Raw genomic sequence first — 24,954 nt, 5'->3', positions numbered from 1 at the left:
AAAGATTGCAGTTTTATTTTTCTCAATTATATGTAAGCACATATATATATACACATATGCATATATATAGAACTATGTATAAGTACATATAGTTTTTGGTATGTTAACATGTCATAAGGAGCAAGACCTTGTCTTAAAAAAATGATATTAAAAACCCCCAGAGAACAACACCCTCCAAAACTAAACACCACCCAAACCCACTTTTTCTAGAAAAATTAAATTAACTTTAAAAATAAAGGGCAAAGAAATAGCGTTTCTATATGTGGGAACTGATGCTCTTACCTCATATTGGCTTTAAGTGAACATATATTTTATAAGGCAATATATTTAATAATCGAATTGGAGTATAAGTAGCTTTTAACATTCTATGCCAATGAAAATTAAGAGTTGCATAGATAATTAAAGTGGATAGCTAATCGGAAATCTCATTTTAGGCAATACTTTGCCTCCTTCCAATCCAGCTTTTTGTCAGGATCTTGAGCTAGATCTTAGCTTTCTCTTTGACCTAATCTCCTTGCTTTTGCCCCTTTGTTTCTGGTGGACATGTTTGTCCACCAGAACTGTGGTGTAGAAAGCTGTGAAGTCATTGCTGAAAATCATATAACTGATTTTATTATTTAGGAGAGCTTTATTTCTCCCATTCATTTGGAGAACTTTTCCACAATTGATAGCACGCTATAAATAATTTACAAAGTAATTGTCCAGGGGAAAAGCAAAGAAAGGGGAGACATTGTCCAAAAAAGAAATGTACTCATTACCTGAATGGTAATGAATGAAATGGTAACCCCTTTGTGTAACATTATAATAAAAATAATATTAAAAAATAAACCTCACCCCCCAAAAGTAATTGTCCCTCTTTTTGTTAACCTTCTTTGAAGTATATGCTATATGAAAAGCAGAACTTAAGTCAGTTGTATTTAGTTCAGTTACTCTTTAAAAAATATTTTGGTGTTTTGGGGATTGAATTTGGAGACATATTTGATGACTATTTTGCTAATTAATTGATATTTAAAATGTATCAGTCATACTGAAATCTGAAACATTCATAATTAGATCATAGGTCAGCTTCTTATTCTTAATTTTGTTGGGTCTTACAATTAGTAGAGAGCTACAGATGTTTTCTATTATAAACCCTTTCTGCTTATAATTTAAAATATATTTGTTGGAATTCGTTTAGAAATTAATATGCAGAATAGTGCTATAGAAATTAGATGCCTGCATTTAATTGTAAAGATTGTACAAGCTTTATCAGAAAATATATGATTAGCTCTAGGTTATTTATTTTATGAACAGGAGTCAGCTGGGATGATTTTTTTTTTTTAGTTCTTCTAGAATTTGAAATTCTAAGCATAATAATTTCAGTAAACACTGTAAAGTACAGATGCAATTGATGGTATGCATGGCATTAATTTGAGTTGGGTCCAGATGTTGAGTTCAAGCACAGGTTGCTTCTTCCTTATGTCCTGTGTTCATAGAGGATGTTCTTACCTTTTGTTCTAAGGTATTTTTTCTTCTCACTTTCACTGATTCTTGTAGAAATACTGTATATTCTCTTTGGTATTTAAAAAAATAGTTGTACAGCTTTTGAATTAAGTATTTCAAAATTATAATAATGATAGCCGTAATATTTTCATCACCTTAGCTAAAATGATAGGTTAATAGTCTCATTCTCATGTTTCCTAAATCCTCAGAGTCTTTTGTCTTTCTCTTTCCTCACATCCTGTTAATTCCAGGCTCACTTTGTCACTACTGCTTGTCTATATTGCTGTTAACAGTGTTCTAGGTATTACTAGCTTTCTAGTAGTATATAGTAATAATATGTAGCTACAGTAAAGATTTAAAAGTTGTTATTATAAAGGTGATGTTATATAAGTCAGGTAAAGAGCACATTTCTTTTTGGATAATGTCACCCCTTCCCTCACTCTCTCTCATTTTTTGCCTCCCATCTGCAACCAAAAGTTGTGTAATTCACTTTCAACATAGTGTCTGTTGAGTACCACTGCTGTAGTTATTCATCTTTTATTCCTCCATTTCTGTGCCTCCCACCCTCCCAAAGGCAGATAAATGAACAAACAAGACAAAAACAAAACAACAAAACAGCAACAAAGAAAAAATCTCATTTCCATTTCTAGAGTAAATATTTTAAAGTTACGGTCTGATCATATCTCTGCCCTGTCCCCAAACCTCCAGTGACTTTGTATTAGCAAGCAAATTGGGTGCAGGAAATTCATGGCAATAATAAAAGCAGAGAGATACTATCCTTATGAATCCAAGAGTATTTATCTCAGTTAAATATCATGCAAGAATAAGAGATATATATCATCAAAGATGAGAGACAGAGAAAAAAGAAGGAAAATTGAATTTGGAGACTTATTTGATGACTATTTTGCTAATTGATATTTAAAATGTATCAGTCATACTGAAATCTGAAACATTCATAATTAGATCACAGGTCAGCTTCTTATTCTTAATTTATTTCTGCGGGAACTATTTTAGGAAGAAAATTTAATACAGAAAAGAATAGAATGAAAGAAGAAATAATGACTAAGTAAACAATATATAAAACAACAATATTACTAATTAATTTAGGATCATTAAAATGAAATTAGATAAAATAATAGGATGAGAAGGACTGATTCGAATTAAAACATTCTAAGATTTTTATTTTGTTTGGGAAAAGGATAGATATAGCAATTACCTGTTATTTTGTTAAGCCACGGATGATTATAAAAAATTGTGAGAGCGTACAAGATGTTATGTCAAAGAGCAAACTTTACAACTTTGGTGGGGTGGGAGCTGGGGGTGGGGTGGTGGCTAGGGGGGTGTGGGGGTGGGGGGTGGAAAGGGGAAGAGATGGTATGGGGAAACAAAGGAGGAGGCAACAATATTTGATAAGAAATGTACTCACTATCTTGCCCATGTAATTATAACCCCTCTGTATGGTATTTTCACAATAATAAAAAAAATTATGAGGGCAACAACTAAGATAATGAATAGAATGTATAACTTCATAATAAATAGATGAAGTAGGGGAGAATGATTCAGGAAAGTGAGTGAGGGAGAGGGGTTAAATAAGTGATAAAGGTACTAGAAGTAAATCTAAATATATATAAATACAAATAAACTAAGATTACAGATTAAGTTAAAACCAGTTAACTGTGTACAATTTTAGGCTATATCAGAGTAATTTCTAAAACAGTGAAGTTGAAAGAAAAAGGATAGGGAAAACACTCTAGGCAAAACCACCAAAAAAGCAATATATTAATATATGACAAAATAAACTTTAAGGCAAGAAAAAGTATTAGGGATTTTAAAAAAGGACTAATATATTGTCACAGAAGAAAAAGAGACTAATGCGTAATAATCCTAACCTATATAATAACATAACCTTAACATATACAAAACAAATTTACAGAATTACACAGAAAATTGTATAGTCCACATAGTAGAAAAACATCAGCAATCAATACGTTGATCAGCAATTTCAGAATTAGGCTCAGTGGCTCATGGCTGTAATCGCAGATGTTTGGAGGTTGATTTTGGGAACAGTGTTGATTGAGGCCAGCCTGAGCAAAAAGTTAGTAAGACCAGTAAACTTAGCCAATAAAGGTTGGGTGCATTTGTTCCTGTCTGTCATTCTGGTTATACAGGGTTGGCCAAGTGAAAACACAAGGCCCATCCTCCAAATAATGAAAGATGGGAGTATGACTCAAGTAATAGAGCACCTGCTTATTAACAAGCCTAAGGCCCAAGTTCAAACTCCAGTAATACCAGAAAAAAATTAGTAAGGCCATAGAAAATTGTAATATCACAGTATTCTGGCCTTATGATTATATAGAACTCTGTGTCAGTTGAATTGAAAACATGCCAAGACAGTATACATTTTTTTCAAGTACAGTACATTTATCTGCTAGGACACAAAGCAAGCCTTAGTCTGATCTGTTACACACAGTGCACCTTCAGTGGTGATAGTGCAGTTAGTTTAGAAATTAGTAGCAAAAAGTTTGATCACCTCATTGTATTTGGAAATTAAAATCCATATATTGGAATAACTTATGGGTCATATAATGTATCATTAAAATCTAGACATCACTGGCAGATGGCTATAATTGTAGGTACTTGGAAAGCAAAGGCAGGGGCCCAGGAGTTAGCAAGTTCAGGCAGAGAAAATGTAGTCAGAACTTTATCTCACAAGCCAAGCTCTTGGATGTGTCTCAAGTGGTAGAGCCATTGCCTAGCATGTGAGTCACTTAAAAACAAAAAAACAAAAAAAAACTGAACCAAAAAAGAAATACTATATGTGAAAACTTATGTGCCGACTTGGGCACTGGAGGCACATGCCTGTGATCCTAGCTACTCAGGAGGCTGAGATCTGAGGATTGCAGTTCAAAGCCAGTCTGGACAGAAAAGTCCCCAAGAGGCCTGAACTCTGGGCCTGGGCGCTGTCCCTCAGCTCTTCAGCTCAAGGCTAGCGCTCTAGCACTTGAGCCACAGCACCACTTCCTGCTTTTTTCTTTTTGCTTATGTCGTGCTGAGGAATCGAATCCAGGGCCTCAGGCATGCAAGGCAAGCACTCTACCACTGAGCCACCTTCCCAGCCCCTATATATGAAAACTTATGAGATGAATTACAGTCATGCTTAAAGGGCTGTTCTATAAACATACAATTGAAAAGGATAACTAGATAGTAATTTGCTTAGCATGTATAACTGAAAACACTACAGCCCAAAGCAACTTGAAAGAAATACTGAAGAACAAAATTTGATGAAAAAAAACAAAAATCAGAAACTGCACACTGGTGGCTCAAACCTGTAATTCTAGCTACTTAGGAGGCTGAGATCTGAGGGTCACAGTTTGAAGCCAGCCCAGGCAGGAAAGTCTGTGAGACTCTTTCTCCAGTTAATCATAGAAAAAGCCAGAAGTGGTGCTTTAGATCAAGTGGTAGAACATAAGCCTTGAGCAAAGGGATCTTAGGGACAGTGCCTAGGCCCAGAGTTCAAGGCCCAGGACTGGCAAAAAAAAAAAAAAAAAAAATCAGAAACAATTCAACAAAACCAGAAATTGGTTCCTTGAATAAGCTAATCAAATAAAACTGAAGACATTAGTAGCAAGATTAAGAATAAATGAATGAATGAATGAATAGGGTTGGATGCTGTTGGCTCATGCCTGTAATTCTAGCTACTCAGCAGGCTGAGATCTGAGGATTGTGATTCAAAGCCAACATGGGAAGGAAAGACCATGAGACTCCTCTCCAATTAACTACCAAAAAGCTGGAAATGATCTGGGCACCAGTGGCTCACACCTATAATCCTAACTACTCAGAAGGCTGAGATTTGAGGATCACGGTTGAAAGCCAGCACAGGCAGGAAAGTTCCTGAGACTCTTATCTCCAATAAACCACTAGAAAACTGGAAGTGGTGCTTTGGCTCAAGTGGTAGAGCACTTGCCTTGAGCAGAGGAGCACAGGGATAGTACCCAAGCCCAGAGTTCAAGCCCCACAACAGACCAAAAAAAAAAAACAACAACAACAAAAAACTTGAACTGGAGCCATGGCTCATGTGATGGGAGAACACTAACCTAGAGCACAAAAGCTCAAGGACTGTGCCAAGGCCAAAGCTCAGGACCAGCACCAAAAAGGGAAAAAAAAAGACTAAAAGGAGAATAATTCTATACTGAACAGAGATTATACATTCTAAGAGGATATATTACATTTGAACATAGAATGGACAATTTCCTAGAAAAGTGAACAGGACTGTCCTAAGAAAAATGGAAAACAGAAATAAGTCTGTAACAAGAACATTCACTCATTTAGCAATTGTTTATGAAATGAGGTGGTAGTAGAGCAATAGTAATTAAGAAAAGTCACTTATTTAACAATACGCATAGAATGTGCCCATTGTGGTTTTCAATATCATGGTTTTAGATGCCATTTAGCAATGACAAAACAAAAATAAAATGTTATGGAGTTTCCTTTCTAGTGGTGAGAGATAATAAATTAACTGTACTGGTGTTTATAATTCCATGAAGATTAAACTGAGACTAGAAAGGTGCTGTGTGTGTGTGTCTGTGTCTTTGTCTTTGTGTGTGTATGCATGCTTCTGGTATGGGTGTGTCCCTTAGCTTTTTTATCCAAGGCTAGAACTCTGCCACTTGAACCATAGCTCCATTTCTGGCTCTTGGGATTAATTGGAGACAAGAATCTCATGGACTGTGCCTGGGCTAGCTTTTCACCACGATCTTCAGCTCTCCGCCTCATTCTTAAATCTCAGGATCACAAGCAAGAGTCACAAGTGCCCTGCCTAGAATGCCTTAATTTTTATTTTTATTTATTTATTTATTTTTTAAATGTAAGAACAGTAGACCCGAAGGGAGTGATGGAAAAAGCCCAAGCCAGAGCAGGAGCAAAGTCTCTGAAACTAGACTATGTGCAGTGGTGCACACTGTTGACCAAATACAGGCAAGATTGACAGAGCAGAGACCAGTGAGATATCAGACACATAAGATTAATTAATTAAATGTATATGGAATTATTTTGTAAAACACTATAAATTATATTTATGTATGGAATACCTACTAGAGCTAGCATTCGTTGTAAGTGTAAAGAATAGAAAGATGATTGACACATGGGTATACCAATTTCCCAGTATGGAACACAAACACATAAAACAGTTTTCTGCTGAGTTATAACAGAGCAACTAAAGTCTAAAAAGTAGAGGAGACCTCAAGAATGTTCAGAAGTCTGTAAGAATATATGTTTAAAGAAAGTGTATAGATATTTCTAGGGTAGCTTTTATGTCCCTGTTAACCCAAGGAGAATGAAACATTGACTTTCTCATTTAGTAATGATTGTCAAGTGGTACTTCTGCTGAGATGAACACCTGTGCGTGACACTTAGCCCACCAGTCTGTGGAGTATATGTAATCATGTAATCACAGACAAGAGAGACAGACTTGGTAAGAATCTAAGATTTGGATTGTGGTAGGTATATTTCAGATGACTTAATTTTTTGTCTTTTTTTTTAGCTTTATTTTATTATGAAAATACTGTACAGAGGGGTTACAATTACATGGGCAAGATAATGAGTACATTTTTTATCAAGCATTGTAGCCTCCTTTGTTTCCTCTTCCCATCCCTTCCCAGCCTCCCCCCACCCCCCCCCCATCCAATCCTCCCGGCTTTCCCCCCCCCACACCAAACTTGTAAAGTTCATTTTAGACATAATGACTTGTACATTTCATTGTTGCAATGGGTCCACCTGTATCCCTATTTAAACGATTTGTTTTTCCCCTTCCTCTCCACAAATTATACCCACATCAAATACAGTGAAAGCAGGGGTTATACTGTGGGGGAGGGACATACAAAGCAACAAAGAAATAATCTTATAAATGTGTTAGAAACAAAAAAGAAAAAAAAAACATTTGAATACATATCTTAGGGTTCATTTCCCTAACATCACCTTATCTGACCTTTTCTGCTTGACTCAGACAAATACTAGATATTGCAAATAAGATGCCCCTCAGTAGATGAATGGATCAAGAAAATGTGGTATACATACACAATGGAATTCTATGTCTCCATCAGAAAGATGACATTGCCCCATTTGTTAGGAAATGGAAAGACTTGGAAAAAAATTATATTAAGTGAAGTAAGCCAGGCCCAAAGAAACATAGGTCCCATGGTTTCCCTTATTTGCAATATCTAGTATTTGTCTGAGTCAAGCAGAAAAGATCAGATAAGGTAATGTTAGGGAAAGTCTTTGTCTTACATTCGTTCAATATAAGGAATATTGTTTATGTTTTTTTCTAGCACCAAATACTTTGACTTTCGCTAGATTTTTGTTAGTAAGGCTTTCATAGGTACTCATAGCTCACATTGCCTACTCTCAAGCAAAGAGGTAGTTTTGCTCTTGCAGTCATCTTAACAGGTCTTGTCTCACTTATAAACCACTCACTGGGAAAACTTATTAGCTTTCTTCTGTTTAATGGATAGTTACTAAATGCCAGACCCTTTCCTCAGGATTCTCTCGTTAAATCCTTACAACTCTGTAAGGTAGGAACTACTTTGCTACTTCAGGCTTGAGACAAGTGAGACATGGTAAGATTCATGAACAGTCACTCTTCACCTGGTTAAGAAGTGGCAGAGTTGAAATTGAAACCAGGAAATGTCTAAAAAGCCCACACTCTGTTCTTCTACCTCTTGGGATAGATTGACAGTGATTGCAGGCTGACTGAAATAAACAAACAAACAAACAAATATTTTTTTTGGGGGGAGGGCCTGAACTCTGGGCCTGGGCGCTGTCCCTCAGCTCTTCAGCTCAAGGCTAGCGCTCTACCACTTGAGCCACAGCGCGACTTCCGGCTTTTTTCTTTTTTCTTAATGGTGCTAGGGAATTGAACCCAGGGCCTCATGCATTCAAGGCAAGCACTCTACCACTGAGCCACCTTCCCAGTCCCAAATCTATATTTTTATACAGTTTTAGTTCTGTGTTTTTCTGCCTTAGAATACAAGTAAGAAAACAGCATTTTTACACATTTCTTTTAGGTCTAGAACATAAAATACACTGTATTCTGCCATGATTCTAGTCTAGGCAAACTGGAATTATGTAATTATATAGTCCTGGGCAAGGTATTTAACATGGCTTTTGGATATTTCTGCAGTAAATTTTAAAATTTCCCAGTAAACTCTTACTCTGTACTGAGAGTCAAGATTGATGCCAGTGTTTTTGTTCAGTTATCTAGAATCTATTATCCCAAAGGAAAAAAGAAAGAGCGGGGGATGTAATTCATAATAGAGCACTTACTTGTTTGGCATGTGTAAGACCTAGGGTTGAATCCCCAGCATTGCCAAAGAGGAAAAAGAAAAATGGAAAGAATCTAAGAAAGTATAGATAGTAAATGTTCTCTTGTGCCTGTCTTTTCAAATATTTAAAAATGTGTACTGGCCTACTAGCTTTCGGCATTTTAAAGTGTATTATGGTGTGTGTGCTCAGTTTTAAGGGCTGGGACTATTTCCAGAAAGTCTGTGCGAGTCACAAACCAAATGGAACACTCAAGGATTAAGCACTAAAAATATCTCACAAAAATGCTTCCTCAGTGCACTCTTTGGAACAGGTAATTACTGTGGCAACAACAAACTAATTTGAAGTGTTAGCTGTTAATTAAAACATTGTATAGTTGTCTTTTGGTGTAACCAGAGTCTCCATTCAAACTTCATTAATCACTTTACAGTTAATGTGTTGAGGAAGGTCAAGACATTTGAGACGCACTCTCCAATTGAGATGCAGTATCCCTTGAAAGTAAACAAATTCCTTTTCTGCAGGTAGAATGCCATTTGTAAAGTGCAAGGCCATACTGGGTCCTGGCATTGTCTTTGTTAGCCACCTCTCTTTGATGATTAAATGTTAAATTGGTACTGTCATTGCACTGTAAACCAAGCCCCACAGCATCTTTATTGCCCGAAATCGAACCCAAACTTCCACGGATGAATTATCGTGCGTCATAATTAAATCATCAAGTCTCCCCTTTTAATTCACTTGGAAATAGGAGACCTTTCTTTTGGAAAAGAGATCTGCTTTCTTGACAAGCTAATTAAGTTGCCAAGCTGTCCAGTATGGTCTATGTATTAGACTATCTGCCTATCATTTGGTTATCATTGCATCTGGGCTCAGAAGTCCAGGTGTTGCTTATTGTTCCTGGTATAAATGCTGCTCTTTTTTTTTTTTTTTTTGCAAATTTCAAATATTTACATATTTATACAACTCTTTGAAAAAAATCTGTGGTATAAAGGAAAAAGAATAATTATTAAGTCATATATTACTTTGTATTTACATGGAACAAAATAAAATTTTTAATTAAACTAGCATAGTCCAACAAATTCTCAGCAGGTATTAAGAAAAAATATGTTTATATCTTTATATGTCATCATATTTTGTGTATGTCTTGAATTAATTTGTGACCTGAATGTTGCTTTGTGTTGTAAAAGTCTGATATTACATAGCTTGTAATTTGTTCTAAAATCAGTGTAGTGTAGGAGTTGTATTTATGAAATGTCATCCACAAAAAATGAAAAAATAGTTTTATAAATAATATTTACATATACTAACGAGGTAGATAGTTTGTAGTTTTACATGCTTTTATCTTTAGATAAAATAATTACTTGGTGAAGTGAACAATTGTTCCCTAAAAAAATGTATGTATATGTATATATAACATTTATTTAATCAGCACTAGGGCTTGAACTCAGGGCTTCTTGCACTCAGCATTTTTGCTCAAGGCTGATCTTCTACCACATGAGCCCAGCTTTACTTTTGGCTTTTTGCTGGTTAGTTGGAAAGAAGAGTCTTTTGGGTTTGTCTGCCTGGGCTGGCTTTGAACTGCAATCTTCAGATCTCAACCATCAGTGTAAGCTACCAGTGCCCAACTGTCACCTAATCTTTATAGTTTGCTTTTCCTTTCAATGAATAAAGCCTGAATTTCTATACAATTAATTAATATAATAGAAACTAAGCTTACCTTCTGTAATTGTCTTGACCTTTGTCCACTCAAGTAGGAAGAGAAGAATAAATTATTATAATCTTATAAGTTATAAATGATAATAAAAATGGGAAAACATATACATGTTGGGAGCACGCTTTCCTAGTTTCGTTTGTATGCTATTAATAGCTACATTGTTTCTGTAGGATGGGAAGGGATGGGAAGGGGAAACAAAGGAGGAGGCAACAATGCTTGATAAGAAATTTACTCATTACCTTACCTTGCCCATAATTGTAACCCCTCTGTATGGTATTTTCACAATAAAAAAGAAAATAAAAATTGTTGGTGATTTCTCAACTCTAGATGTAGTAAAATGTCATTGAGTCATACCCTTAAAACAAATAAATGTTATATGTAAAGTAAATCTCAGTAAAGCTGTTCAGAATTTAACAGAACCAAAAATTTTTGCCACAACAGGAGAAGATGATCTTCTCATTTTGGTAATAATAGAATTATGTACTACCTTTACTTTTGTTCTAAGAAATGAGTGACTTTTGATCCTTGTAAATACATTTTGAAACTAGGCAAGTGAGAAATTTCTGGAGTGCTGACTTTTGTTCCCTTATATCCTCCTTATCCTGCTCACATATCCTTTTGTGAGTACCTTTTTTTTTTTTTTTTTGGGTCCTGTCAGGGGCCTGAACTCTGGGCCTGGGTGCTGTCCCTCAGCTCTTCAGCTCAGGGCTAGCACTCCTACCACTTGAGTCACAGCGCCACTTTCCGGCTACTTTCTTTTTGCTTATGTGGTGCTGAGGAATCGAACCCAGGGCTTCAGGCATGCAAGGCAAGTGCTCTACCACTGAGCCACCTTCCCAGCCTTGTGAGTACCTTTATAGAGCAAATTCAGTTCTTTCAAACTATTTGTTGTATTTATATTTTTATAGGCTTGCAATTATATTGATTGTTTATGTTATATGGATTGTTTTGAAGTTTTTTGTTGTTGTTGTTGTTTTGTTTTTGGGTCCGGTCGTGGGGCCTGAACTCTGGGCCTGGGCACTGTCCCTCAGCTCTTCAGCTCAAGGCTAGCACTCTACCACTTGAGCCACAGCACCACTTCTGGCTTTTTTCTTTTTGCTTATGTGGTACTGAGGAATCGAACCCAGGGCCTCAGGCATGCAAGGCAAGCGCTCTACCACTGAGCCAACTTCCCAGCCCCTGTTTTGAAGTTTTTATACAAGATTTTGTTTCTGGATAATGGTCAGACTGTATAGTTCCTACAGAGTATGCATAAAAGGCCACATTTCATCCAAAAACATGCTATTTATATCTGTATACCTTGTTCTTTTACTTTTTCATGAATGTATTCCTCTTTTCTCTCTGCTTCTGTCTCCCCTTCCCTTTTTTCCTCCTCTACCTTTCATTGCTAGAGATCTAATTCAGTGCCTATGCATGCTAGTCAGGCATGTTCTCTATTATGAAACCTATACATATCAATTGATTTAAGTAATTTTGCTCAGCTGATACTTTGAACTTGCCTCTTTATTTAAAGTCACATGCTTGAACCTTGTAAGTATGATTTTTTTATATGACATTATATTGTAAGACTAGTAGAGTGGTTCAAGTGGGTACTGCCTTACAAGGGTGAGGTCCTGAGTAAGGTCAAACCTCAGTACTGTTACGGCTTAGCTTGGGACTGCTCAGGGGACATCCACAGACACCCACACCCACACCCACACACCCACACACAGAGTAGTAAGGAATCTGGAGTTAGAAGACTGGAATGTGAGCTCTGATTCTTCCACTATGCACTTTGCCTAATTAGGCAACCCATTGAACTTTTCTGTGCTTTAGAGTCCTCATCTATAATAATATAGCATTACCTGAGGGTTATTTTAAGATAATATGCAATGACCCACTTTGTAAAATATGGGAATAATGCATGGAATTTACATTGCATAGAAATGTAAATTATTAACTTTGATTTGAGAAACATAGGTCCCATGGTTTCCCTTATTTGTAATCACTAGTATACGTCTAGGATAACCTTACCAGACAAATAGTAAAGGTCAAAAGCTATGCACATATGACCATATAAGATGGTGCTAAGCAAAATGAACCCCAAGATAGAGACACAAGAGAGTTTATCTTTGTTGCTGTTATTTTTAATGTACTATATGATTTCTTTTGTTTCTTTCATATGCTCTTTCCCCATGGTAGAACCCCTGTTCTTACTGTATTTGATTCTGGTACCCTGCGTCTTGTATATACATTTTTCTAATTTGGTGAGGGGAAGGGAAATAATAAAATGCTGAAACAAGGATACAGGTTTGACCCATTGTAACAATGAGATGTACAAGATACTATGTTAAAAATGAACTCTACAACTTTGAGAGGGGAGGGGAAAGGTGGATATGGGGAGGTGGGGAGGGAAAGGATGGTTGGGGAAAAACAAAGGAGGGGGTTAACAATGCTCAAGAGGAAATGTACTCATTACCTTACTCATGTAACTGCAACCCCTCTGTACAGTATCTTTATAATAAAAATACAATAAAATTTAAAAAAACAGTTTTCTTTGAAAGAACCATCTATGTCTTCTATCCTGAAGAAATATTTAGTTGACAGGTTCTTAACTATTTTACAGTTTGTTTAATGATCTCAAGTAACTTTTTTTTCCCTTTCTATAGAGCCTATCATGTCCCGAGTGGGAAAATATTAGCTGTAAAGGTAAGCACTTAATACAGTTTATGAAATTTCTGATGCTCACTGTTTTCTTCTGTATCAAAGAGTTGATGGCATAGTTTAAAGTTCAGATGGTAGGTCAAGTAAGCTGTAGTCCTGTGGTGATACAGAAGAGCCTGTACATATTTTCAGTGTATTACCTGTGTCCACTTGTAAGCCACACACATTGTAGCTCTTCTAATTGAAAAGACAAAACTTTTTGTGGTCTATGTGGAGTGGCAGAGACCTGATCATGAAGCACAAAAATCTTAGTAGTCATGTTTTCCTTATCTCTCCTTTATCTGTCACAGCCTGTAAATCTTCATATCCTATTAGAATATTTTCCCAAAGTACCTCCATTTGTCATTTGCTATTTTTATCCCCATGGCCATGGCCTTGAATGTAGCTCCTAGTACCTCCCACCTGGACTTATAAAATAATTTTCTTACTGTACTTTCCATCTTTTCTTCTGTGAAATATTTACTCTGCCACAAAATAGAGAAGTCAGATCACACATCTGACACTGAAACTGTCTTCTGTCAACTCTGTCCTCAGCTGTATACATTAAAAAAGCCAAAGAAGCTAGTCCTCATGCTTATAATCCTAACTGCTCAGGAGACTGAGATCTGAGAATTGAGGTTCCAAGCCAGCCCAGGGAAAGAAAAGTCTGAGGCTCTTACCTTCAATTAACCACAAAAAGCTGGAAGTGGAGCTTTGGCCTAAGTGGTAGTCTTGATAAACAAAGTTTAGCAACAGTGCCCAGGATAACAGTGCCTCCCCATCTCTCCCCCCCACCCCCCACTAAAAAAGCCCAAAATGTCTACTTATGAAATAATAGGCACCATGTTTAGCAACATAGTCTCCAGTTAATAACTTGGAGGTGGTGTAAGGAGTTGTATAAAATTCTCCTCACTTGTAGCCATGTTGTTTATAACCTGTGACAAAATTCAGGATCCCTGCCCTGTCACATCACTTTGAATTTAATCCTTGCTGCTGGCTGTTGGTGCTTAATATCCGCCATCATTTTAAATTTCAAGTTTCCCTAATAGATTGTTCTGAATCCCACCTCTGACTCAGTCTTTGACAACCTTTCAGTGCTAACTACACAGAACTAGTGCTTTCAACACTACATTCTTAGCTAACAAACTGGTCAGGCCCTTTCTGATTAGCTTCTACCTGTCATTGCAGACTGAATTACCAGTCTGTGACTTCCTGACATCCCTTATCTCCAGTTTTTGGGTCTTTTATTTATTTATTTCGAGTGGTAGCCTTTATCTCTGCCTGCCTGCCTGCCTCTCTGTCTGTCTGTCTGTCTGTCTACCTACCTACCTACCTATCTCTATTTATCTATCTATCTATCTATCTATCTATCTATCTATCTATCTATCTATCTATCTATCTATCTATCTATCTCTATTGGAGTGACTAGGTTTTGCCAGGTATTATGCTAGCTGTTGTATAACTGTCTTTAATCCTTAAAACTACAAAGAATTCTGTTTTAGATTCAAAGAAACTAATACTCAGAAGGCTGAAATATTCAAGGCCAGAGAGTTAGAAAGAAGTAAGGCTAATTTTTAAAACAAAGTCTATCGAACTCTGTGTGAAGCCTTTACATATTACCACCTTTGCTTTTAAGATTGATCTCAAAGTTGCCTTTGTAACACGTCCACATCAGAAATTGGTCTTTTTCCTAATATATAGTTTATTGTTTCAGCATCTTTTATCTTCAGGAAACTTAAAAATCAGAGCAGTTAGGTTGTGATTGATTGTAAAGCTAGGGATGAGACCTGGTTGCAGTCTAGAGTTCTTTTCCATATCACACCTCATATAGAACATACTATATGGCTTCTTGAGGTCTGGTTTTAATAACTTAGGTAACTTGTGATGAAGAGGTACAACAGATCTCTCCCTTGGGATGCTTTCTTTGATACTGCAGCCAAGCTAGGTTCACAGAAGTATAGGCTTGCAAAAGACTCCTTGGAAGTCATCTGCTATAGCCCCTACACTTCACAGAAGAGCAAACAGAATTCCCAAGGATGACATTGGGGGGACCACACTGTCTCACCCACTGAGCCTCTGTTGTACCATTTTGGCACTGGATTATCTTTTTTGTACCGCCCAAGCTCCCTTTTTGGTAATAGAATGCACTCACCTGCTTGAGCACCATTTTTCTACCAGTTCATTTATTTGTTCCTTTAATATGTCAGAAGTCTTAGCATACAAAGGGCTGGTGGCTCATACTTGTTATCCTAGCTACTCAGGAGGCTAAGGTCAGGGGATCACAGTTCAAAGCCACTCTAGACAGGAAAGTCTGTGAGACTCTTACCTCCAATTAACTGTCAGAAAACTGAAAATAGAGCTGTGGTTCAAAGTGGTAGAGCACTAATCTTGAGCAAAAAAGCTCAGAGACAGTGCCCAGGCCCTGAGTTCAAGCCCCAAAAACAAAAACAAAAAAAAGTCTTAGCATGATGCTGATGCATCAAATTCAGATTATTATCCTGAGACACAGAAGCACTGCCATAAATCACCCCCAAACCTGTCATTATTTGGCCTTATAATTTTTCTTCTTATATTCTGAATTATATTTAATATAGGCTAACATTAAAATTTCGGGCACAGTTACTTAGTTGGAATGGCAAGAGGCCAACCGCTGGTTCTGGATGGGAATAAAGTTTTTTTTTTAATTTGATGATGTTAGAGTTTGAACTCAGCATCTGGTGCTTTTTGCTAGGTAGGAATTCTACACTTTGGTCACATCCCTGGTCCATTTTTGCTTTTAGTTATTTTTCAGATAAGGCCTCACTTTCCCGACCCCTACCCCTCCAGGACTGCTCTTGGACCAGGATCCTCCTGTGTACACCCCAGCCTCTTGTGTAGCTGAGATTACTGTAAGGATGCTCCACATACCCGGCTTGTTTGTTGGTTTTGCTAATGTTTTCCCTAGGCTAACATCGAACCTGAACATTTTGATCTCTGTGTCCTGAATAGCTGAGATTATAGTAGTGATCCTTAATGATGACATTTTACAAAGTAGCTGTTAGAGACCTTTAGTAAATGAAAATAATTAGAGTTTACAAATATGTAGTTTAGGGCTAGGAATGTGGCTTATTGATAGAGTGCTTGCCTAGTGTGCATGAAGCCCTGGGTTCGATTCTTCAGCACCACATAAGCAGAAAAAGCCAGAAGTGGTGCTGTGGCTCAAACTGTAGAATATTAGCCTTGAGCAAAAGAAGCTTAGGGACAGTGCCCAAGCCCTGAGTTCAAGTCCCAGGACTGGCAAAAAATAAAAAATTTAAAAATAAATAAAGCAAATGTACAGTTTGTTAGACTCAATTGTTAAACTTATCTTTAGAGCAAGGGCTGTATTGTATTCATTTTGCGTCCTTAGATTTTATAAAGTCATGTACAAAGTACTCAAACTGAGCCAAAGAAATGAATGATAGATGATTAGCTATAACTACTGTATTGAAAGTTTTTATTTATCCCCAAGTTTGGTAACCAATGAAAAACCCATGTAGGTTACATAGAAGTTATAATGACTGAAAACATACCATATTTTCAAAATAGGAAGAGTGTTAATTAATTCTGGGAAGTTTGTTATTTAGTTTCCAAATACTTAGAGATTTTCCAGGTATCTTTCTTTCATTCCATTGTGGTCAAATAACATTCTTTAATCATTGGGATATTTTAAATTTGTTCTATTGCTCAAAATATCTAGTTTTGTAAATGTTCCCTAGGCACATGAAAAGAATGTATAACTATGAATATAGAGGATGTTACATAATCTTCAATTAGATAAAGTTATTCAAATTTGTATCTTTACTAATTTATTTCCCTACTTATATCAATTATTAGAAGAGGGGTGTTGAAATCCTAACAGTAATTATAGCTTTGTTTATTTTTTCTTATCCTTTTTTTTTTTTTTTTGGTCATGGACTTGATCTCTGGGCATGGGCACTGTCCCTCAGCTCTTCAGCTCAAGGCGAGTGCTCTACCATTTGAGCCACAGTGCCACTTCCAGTTTTCTGGTAGTTCATCGGAGATAAGAGTCTCACTTTCCTGCCTAGGCTGGCTTGGAACTGTGATTCTCAGATCTCAGCCTCCTGAGTAGTTAGGATTACAGGCGTGAGCCACCGGCACCTGGCTTATTTTTTCTTGTTCTTCTGTCATCTTTTATTTCATGTTTGTTGAAGATACGCTATTAGATGTACATATATTGTGTCTCTTTGACAAATTCATAGCTTTATCATTAAGAAGTAACCTTCTTTATCCATAGCAAGATACTTAGCTTTGAAATTTACAATGTCTGATATTAATACCACCACTCCGGCTATATTTTGACTGGTATTAACTTTTTACTTTCAACCTAGTTTTTCAACCTATTTTTGAAGTGAATTTCTTGTAGATAGCATATACTTATGGTCTTCGTTTATAATCTAATCTGATGATCTCTGCTTTTGTGTATCTGTGTACTTTGGCCTGATCACAGATCCTGGGCAATATCCCTTAACTTGTTCAGCTCAAGGCTGACACTGACCCTTCACTCGCTTTTTGTTTGTTAATTGGAGAGAAGAGTTGCAAAGACTTTCCAGCCCTGACTGACTTCTAACTATGATCCCCAATTCTCAGCCTCTGGAGTGTCTAGAATTGTAGGCGTGAGCTACTGGAGACTAGCTGATCTTTGCTTTTTTTTTATTGTGCTGTTAGGATTATTTACATTCCATATGATTATTGATATGGTTGGTTTCAAATTGATCACTTTGCTCCTTGCTCTTTTTTTTTTTTCCTCCTGCGAGACCTGGGGTTTGAACTCAAGGCATAGTCTCTGTCTCTAAGCTTCTCTGTGCTCAAGGCTAGTGCTATATCACTTGAGCCAGCTTTTTCTGAGTAGTTTATTAGAGGTAAGAGTCTCAGGACTTTCCTACCTGGGCTGCTTTGAACCTCAGTCCTCAGATCCCAGCCTCCTGAGTAGCTAGGATTATAGGCATGAGTCACTGGTGCCTGGCTGTTCCTTGCTTCTTATTCTGGCTGGCTTCCTGTTGTCCTCTCCATGTTTTTGGTAGTTTTTCTAGAGTTTATAACATGCATTTTAAACTTACCAAAGTTCCTCTCTAAATAATAAATAATAATATACTTCTTTATCTGTAGCCTAAGAACCTCACAGTAGTATATTCTCATTTCCCTCTTTCTGGCCTTTTTGTTGTCATAATTTTTACAGACTCTAAAGTGGTTATTTTTGTTTAGGGATTTATCTCTTAAGGACTCTTAAAAATAAGAAAAGATAGATACTGTATTTATGAATTTACCAGATCCACTGTTTTTCATTCCTGTGTTTGATTTCAATTTCCAACTGTTAGTAGTATTTCCTTCCTTCTAAAAAGACTCCTTGGTGTGTGTGTGTGTGTGTGTGCACGTGCGCGTGTGTGCATGCGCGCATGTGTGCATGCGCGCGTGTGTGCATGTGTGCGTGTGTGCATGTGTGCGTGTGTGTGTGCGTGTGCGCGCGTGTGCATGTGTGCGTGTGCACATGTGCACGTGTGCGTGTGTGCACGTGTGCGTGTGTGCGTGTGTGTATGTGTGTGTGTATCCTAGGGCTTAAACTCAGTCTGGACACCATCCCTGAACTTTGTGCTCAAGGCTAGCCCTTTACCATTTGAGCCATAGTTCTACTTCCATCTGAAAACGGTCTCAGGTCAGCAAGATGGGCAACTACAGGGTTCATCTCAAAGATTACTTTCCTTTTCTGGCTAATGCCCAGTATCTGGAGGTCTCTTGGTTTATCTGCTTTGTGTTGGTTGTTTTGCTTGTTTTTGGTATCTCTCTCTTCTTGTCACTACTCTGATCCAGATGCTTGTTTTTGCTTCTTGTCAGATGTATTGACCAACTTTTGAACTCTTCTCTCAGTAAATAGAAGCAGTGGTTTATTTATGATTTCTACTATCCTGAGTACTTGACATGTATTTCCCCCCTTTAACACAATGACTTTTGTTACTGTTATTGATGCAGAACCTCTGACATAGAGAAGTTAAATAACCTGTGGCACTGAGAAGTTAAATAACTTCCCCAGGGTCCTACCTATTTAGCTCCCTAAAGCATACTTTCTATTCACATCTCTCCTTCTCTCAAAAGTCTTCAAAGACTCCACATTATTTTTCCAAATAAACTGAAAACTTCTAAGAGACAGAATTCAGGATCCTTCACAGGATGTGAGAAGTCTATTTTTACTACGTTGTCAGATATGTCCAAATCCTGTGCTGCTTTGAACTTGAGCTAGTTGGCCCATTTGAATTTGGGTACATTCTCATTTCAGCAGTTTAATTCATATGTTCCTCTCTAATTAGCATGCCTAAACATAGAATGTTACATATTCTCTATTTGTCATCTTTCTGGAATTCTCTGTATGTGATTCTTAAAGGTATTATTGTATACCATCTTGCATTTTATTGTCAATTTACATATTTTTTCTTTTATATTTAAATCTCTTATCTTGCCCTACTTAGAGATTCCTTTAGAGCTTTACATATAAACTAAGTACCACAGGTAATGCATGTTTGACATATCATTTATTGATTGACTGATTATTTAGTTCATTCATTTATCTTTTGAAGTAACATCTTGAAGCAGGTTTAGCAACATATGGAATATCCTAGTGTTCTTTGAATGGATCATTGCTCTCCCCATAGTATTTTTTTTTTTTTAGCTTTTTCTATGTTACAGGGTGAAATGGGGAGGTTCAGAGTTAGAAGCACATTTGTTCTTTTCTTGACCCCCTCCTGACTTTAGTGTGACTTCAAGCATGTCACTTGAACCTCTTAATGACCCCAACTGTGAAACAGGGCTGCCTCACAGAGGGCTTGTGAAGAGCAGCAAATCACAGTCCTTTCTAACCAGAATCACTTGCAGACTGTGAGGGAGGGTTAATTTCCCAAGCACACTGGTCAGTTGGACTACACTTACAATGTCTTTGGGAATAATTAGATGATGGTCCTTGAAAAGCTTTTACTTTCTATTCCTATCCAGAATATTTTTAATTTTTACATATTTTAAAATATTTCCCTTTTTTCTGGACAAAAAGTTATCTAGTGTTTCCTTTTTCAGAGTTCAGCGGTGGCAGAGATCATTCAGGTATTTTTACAGGAACCTGAATTTTGTGAAAATAAATGCACTTTGACTTTTTATTTTATATCATGGACTTTAGAAAAGTTTTGGCTTCAGATAGCATTTTGAAAATAATGCAACTCACACGTTAAAAATAACCAATAGACAGTAGCCTGTGTAACTTCTGAAATGTGTTTCTAACTAGTTTTTTGTTTGTTTGCTGTAGGTAGGCAGGACAATTGCAAATAAGTAGAGCAGAAAACAAAATTACTGTTAGCCATCTTACACATAGAACCTTTTAGAACTATTAGTGTATTCTATAAAATGCTTTACATAGTAATGCTTGAAAGATTTAATAGATTTCCTGGTATTGTTTGTCTTCTAATTGGGAAAAGAATCCCTGTAATAGAAAATTTCTTACGCAGCATACATAGCATGTGCTGATTATCATTCTTTGACTGCTTTGGGTTTCTGCTGCTTCTAAACTAGCATTTAAATGGACCATTTGATTAATCATTTGTATACTGACTGTAATCCTCCCAAATTTCCTTCCTGAGTTGTACATACTGTAAAAGACAATTATGTCGCCACAGATTAAATAAGTGAATTAAAACAGAATAGCGGCTTAATTTGACCTGTGATTTTGTTCTCCTTCCCTTTAGTGGCGCGTATGCCACTCCAGCAAATAAATGAAGTCATCCATGACAGCTTGTGATGAATTGCCGTATTTATACTGTATATTTTAATAGCCTCACACTAATTTAAATTGAGCACAGAGTAAATTATAATTCAGTCACTTGACTGCTTGTATTTAACTTGACAACTCATGCTTATTTGTCCTGGAGGTGGAGTAGAGAGCAGGGGAAACACACTCAGGTATTTTAGTTTCTCATTTAACCCTTTCTCCAGGAACTGCTTCATATTCAGATTCTTGTTAGGGGAATGGTTTGGGGAAGGAGGCAGGAAGATCCATACTTACCTTGTATTCCAAAAGGAAAATTATCATTTGCTTTTCTTTTTTCCATTGCCTTCAAAGAATGAAAATTGGTCTTGTTTATTTTTAGCAGTTTTAAAGCTCACTCCAGAGAATGCCCAGGAGAAGGGAAATTAACCTTTCACCCCCAGTGCTAAGTCTCTCAGAAAATGGAAGAGCACTGGACTGGAGTTACCTTAAAATGGATTTTGCTTTCCTTCTTAAGCTTCTAGGAATTACTTTATTTCATTTTCCACCATTACCAAATATCTATTCTAGACCGTAGCACATACCAAGAATGACCCAAACTGTCTAGAGTACAATGGCTTAGCTCCACAAATAGTACTTTTTTCTCTCTATTGTAGGTCAGTGTGGCACTTGTGTTTGTTTTGGTGTTTATGGCTTTGATTTTAAATTTAGTGTAGCAATTGCTGTGTCTAGAAATAGTTTATTTAGAAGTTTGTTTAATATAGCAATGCTGTATCTACAAAGTTTGCTTAGAAGTTTATTGCAAGGAGAATTTTAATTAAATTCCATGTCACTTAGTGGGTGCTATACTAAGTTCTTGTTCTGGTGGCTGAGGGATAAAGTATACATGAGATTCATTTCCTGCCCTTGAGGGTCAGCTCCCAACCTGGACACTTGAGGCTGCTATTTTTAGGTGAGTGTTGAAAACAGAATGTGATAACGAGAAGTATTAAGAGCCAGAGCTAGAGATGAATTCTGATGAGTTTTCGGAGGTGTTGAGGAAGGAATTCAAGCTGAGTCTTAATGGTCACACAACGACTGTGGAGTGGAGCAAAGAAGCACAGGGAATGGCAGGAGCAGAGACAGGAGGTGGAGGGATGCACAAGGCACATGTACAGAACAGGAAAATTACCTGGGTTCATGGAGGAGTGGGTTATGGTGGTAGTGGAAGGAGTTAGAATAATGAGTTGAACTAGGTTGTGGCAGAATTTTAAATGTCATGCTAGAGTTTTAGCATTATATAGGTAGGTCATGGGAACTCAGTTAAGTGGTTTTGATCAAGGGAATGATATGGTCTCAATAGTTTTGGCCTCATTACAAGGTGTTAGCCAGCCATGTGAAGTCCTGTTATTTCTTTTTTTTTGGTCCGTTCGTGGGACCTGAACTCTGGGCCTGGGCACTGTCCCTCAGCTCTTTAGCTCAAGGCTAGCACTCTACCACTTGAGCCACAGCGCCACTTCCGGCTTTTTTCTTTTTGCTTATGTGGTGCTGAGGAATCGAACCCAGGGCCTCAGGCATGCAAGGCAAGCGCTCTACCACTTAGCCACCTTCCTAGCCCAAGTCCTGTTATTTCTAGTTTGAAGGCCTAGGCATATATTTTACTAGTCATATTAACACTGCATAAATGACATTTTGATCCTTAAATAAATGGTTCTTTACTATGGGCTAGGAATCATCAGGTAAGCTAATACTAAGATACAGCCAAGTACATTATTTTGGGACAAGTCCCATGTATTAAGAATTTTTGTTTTGGTTTTGGTACTGGGGATTAAACTCAATGCCTCAAGCTTATTAGGCAAGCACTGTTAATACTGAACCATGACTCTAGTCCTTCATTTGTGTGTGCTTGTATGTTTGTGTGTTTGTGTGTTTGTGCATGCTTGTCCTGGGCTTGAAATAAGGGCCTAGCCGCTGTCCTTGAACTTTTTGCTAGCACGCTACCTTGAGCAACAGCTCCACTACACACTTTTCAGTGGTTAATCAGAGATAAGAATCTCATGAACTTTTCTGCCCAAGCTGGCTTCGAACCATGATCCTTAGATCTCAGCCTGCTGAGTAGCTTAGATTACAGGCATGAGCCATTGGTGCTCAGTCTTTCATTGGGAATTTTTTAAAGTGTGTTAGATCTGAATGTTAGGTTTGGATTGAGAACTATACTACCCTAAGATCAGTATCCATTCAGCAGAATATTTAGGGTAAAAGAGTACATGTATTTGACATAGTGTTATTTTATGGCATAGAATTAAAACATTAGATGAATTAATTTTGTTGCTAAGTTTTATACAGGAACAAAAATGTAAGTGAACATTGCTATCTAATGACTATCGACGGAGAGGCATATTTTAAGTATTTCTTGGTTGTTTTGTATCACACTTAAAATCTAGTTAGAAATTAGCAGTATTTTTCAATCTCTTTTTACCGTCTCCCTCAAATGATCATTTTCTTTCCAGAAACTATCAGTTTATATAATTCCTAGATTATGTTTTGGCTTCTATATGAATACATATAGTCTTTATACAAATGTCATTGAGTGTTGGGAAGTATATGATGATGTCATGATAACCTTGAGTGCTAAGTTTTTAACTAAAAATGCTAGAGTCAGAAACTGCCACAACATTCAAAAACTATATTCCATTACTGCCTTTTTAAAATAAGAAATTTTCCTTGAGTTGGTTTCACTGAAGCTCTCAGTGAATATTGAACAATGACAGGATCTTTTTAATGGGTAAACATTGGAGCTGAGGATGGAGCTTAGCGTGCCTAAGGACCTCAGTTCAATTTCCCCATCCCTTAAAAACGGGTTTAAAATAGCTAGAGTTTATCCTAGGTTAACTTTATAACATGCTTTTATGTTTTTGTGATACAAATCCAGCTCAATGACTGATATTTTAAGGAGAAACAAAACTATCAAGAAGTACTGGAAAAGCACAGCAGACAGGAGGAAGCTCTGCCCTGCCATAAAGTGTGGCTCTCCGTAAAGAAACCTTGCTGCCCTCATTTCTAAAAGAAGGGACTTAGAGCCCAATGCCTGTGGCTCACACCTGTAATCCTAGCTACTTGGGAGGCTAAGATTTGAGAATCAAGGTTTGAATCCCACCCAGACAGAACAAATTGAAAGACTCATCTCCAGTTAACCAGCAAAAAGCTGATGGTATATATATGGCTCAAGTCAGTAATGTTTGTAAAGAAACATTACCACCTGGGATAAAATAAAATATGATGTGCTTTTAAACTTTTTTTCACAAATAACTAAAAATCATATTGAAAATATTATTTGAACTTATCTTCTCTGCTTATCTGCTAATGTCTGAATCACAGGCAGTTCTTTTTGGAATAGTTTGAGGACCATCTGTACCTTCTTTTCCTGAAAATAACCAGTGTGGCCTAAATAGAGTGCATAAAATAAAGAGTATTATAACTTGACTGACTTTTAAAGCCATTAATGCTGACCTTTGAGACCTGGCCTTTTCTGTGGTCACATCAATCAATTCTGGGCCACCTCCCCCAATATAAAGGCTCAGACACAGGTGGAAACAATTTATGTTACTGCAGATTATGGTAGTGGGGAGAGGGAGGGAATGAATAAAGGCACTACCTTGTTTTAACTCTTATATTTTATAATAATTATACCATATTTGACTTGCAAGTGGATAAATATATTAATGCTTTTCTATATTTAGGTTATACTATTAGACATTACACTGGAACTTCAGAAACAAATTATGTCTGAATTGGAAATTCTTTACAAGGTAATTTTTCCCTGGTCACTTTCACTTGTAAAACTGAGGGGCATGTTAGCTTTCAGGTTTCTAACTACCTTTTGTCTTATTTTTGTTGCAGTGTGACTCATCATATATCATAGGATTTTATGGGGCATTTTTTGTAGAAAACAGGATTTCAATATGTACAGAATTCATGGATGGTAAGCTTTCACTTTTCAGTATTT

The 24,954-nt window shown here is 36.9% G+C and overlaps 1 protein-coding gene across 2 annotated transcripts in view; it reads left to right on the top strand.

Moving 5' to 3' along the window:
- The window catches only part of Map2k5 (mitogen-activated protein kinase kinase 5), a 271,209-nt gene that overhangs the window by 78,615 nt on the left and 167,640 nt on the right, over nt 1–24,954 (top strand). For both annotated transcript variants that reach the window (XM_042687833.1, XM_042687834.1), the window contains 3 exons: nt 13,156–13,195; nt 24,689–24,757; nt 24,849–24,930. In XM_042687833.1, coding sequence (XP_042543767.1) covers nt 13,156–13,195; nt 24,689–24,757; nt 24,849–24,930 — 191 coding nt within the window. The remainder of the gene's footprint in view (nt 1–13,155; nt 13,196–24,688; nt 24,758–24,848; nt 24,931–24,954) is intronic.

The sequence above is a fragment of the Dipodomys spectabilis genome, unplaced genomic scaffold (genome assembly GCF_019054845.1).
Source record: "Dipodomys spectabilis isolate Male_0828 unplaced genomic scaffold, ASM1905484v1 ptg000108l, whole genome shotgun sequence".
NCBI classification, from domain to species: Eukaryota; Metazoa; Chordata; class Mammalia; order Rodentia; family Heteromyidae; genus Dipodomys; species Dipodomys spectabilis.
This window is presented reverse-complemented; position numbering and strand designations above follow the sequence as displayed.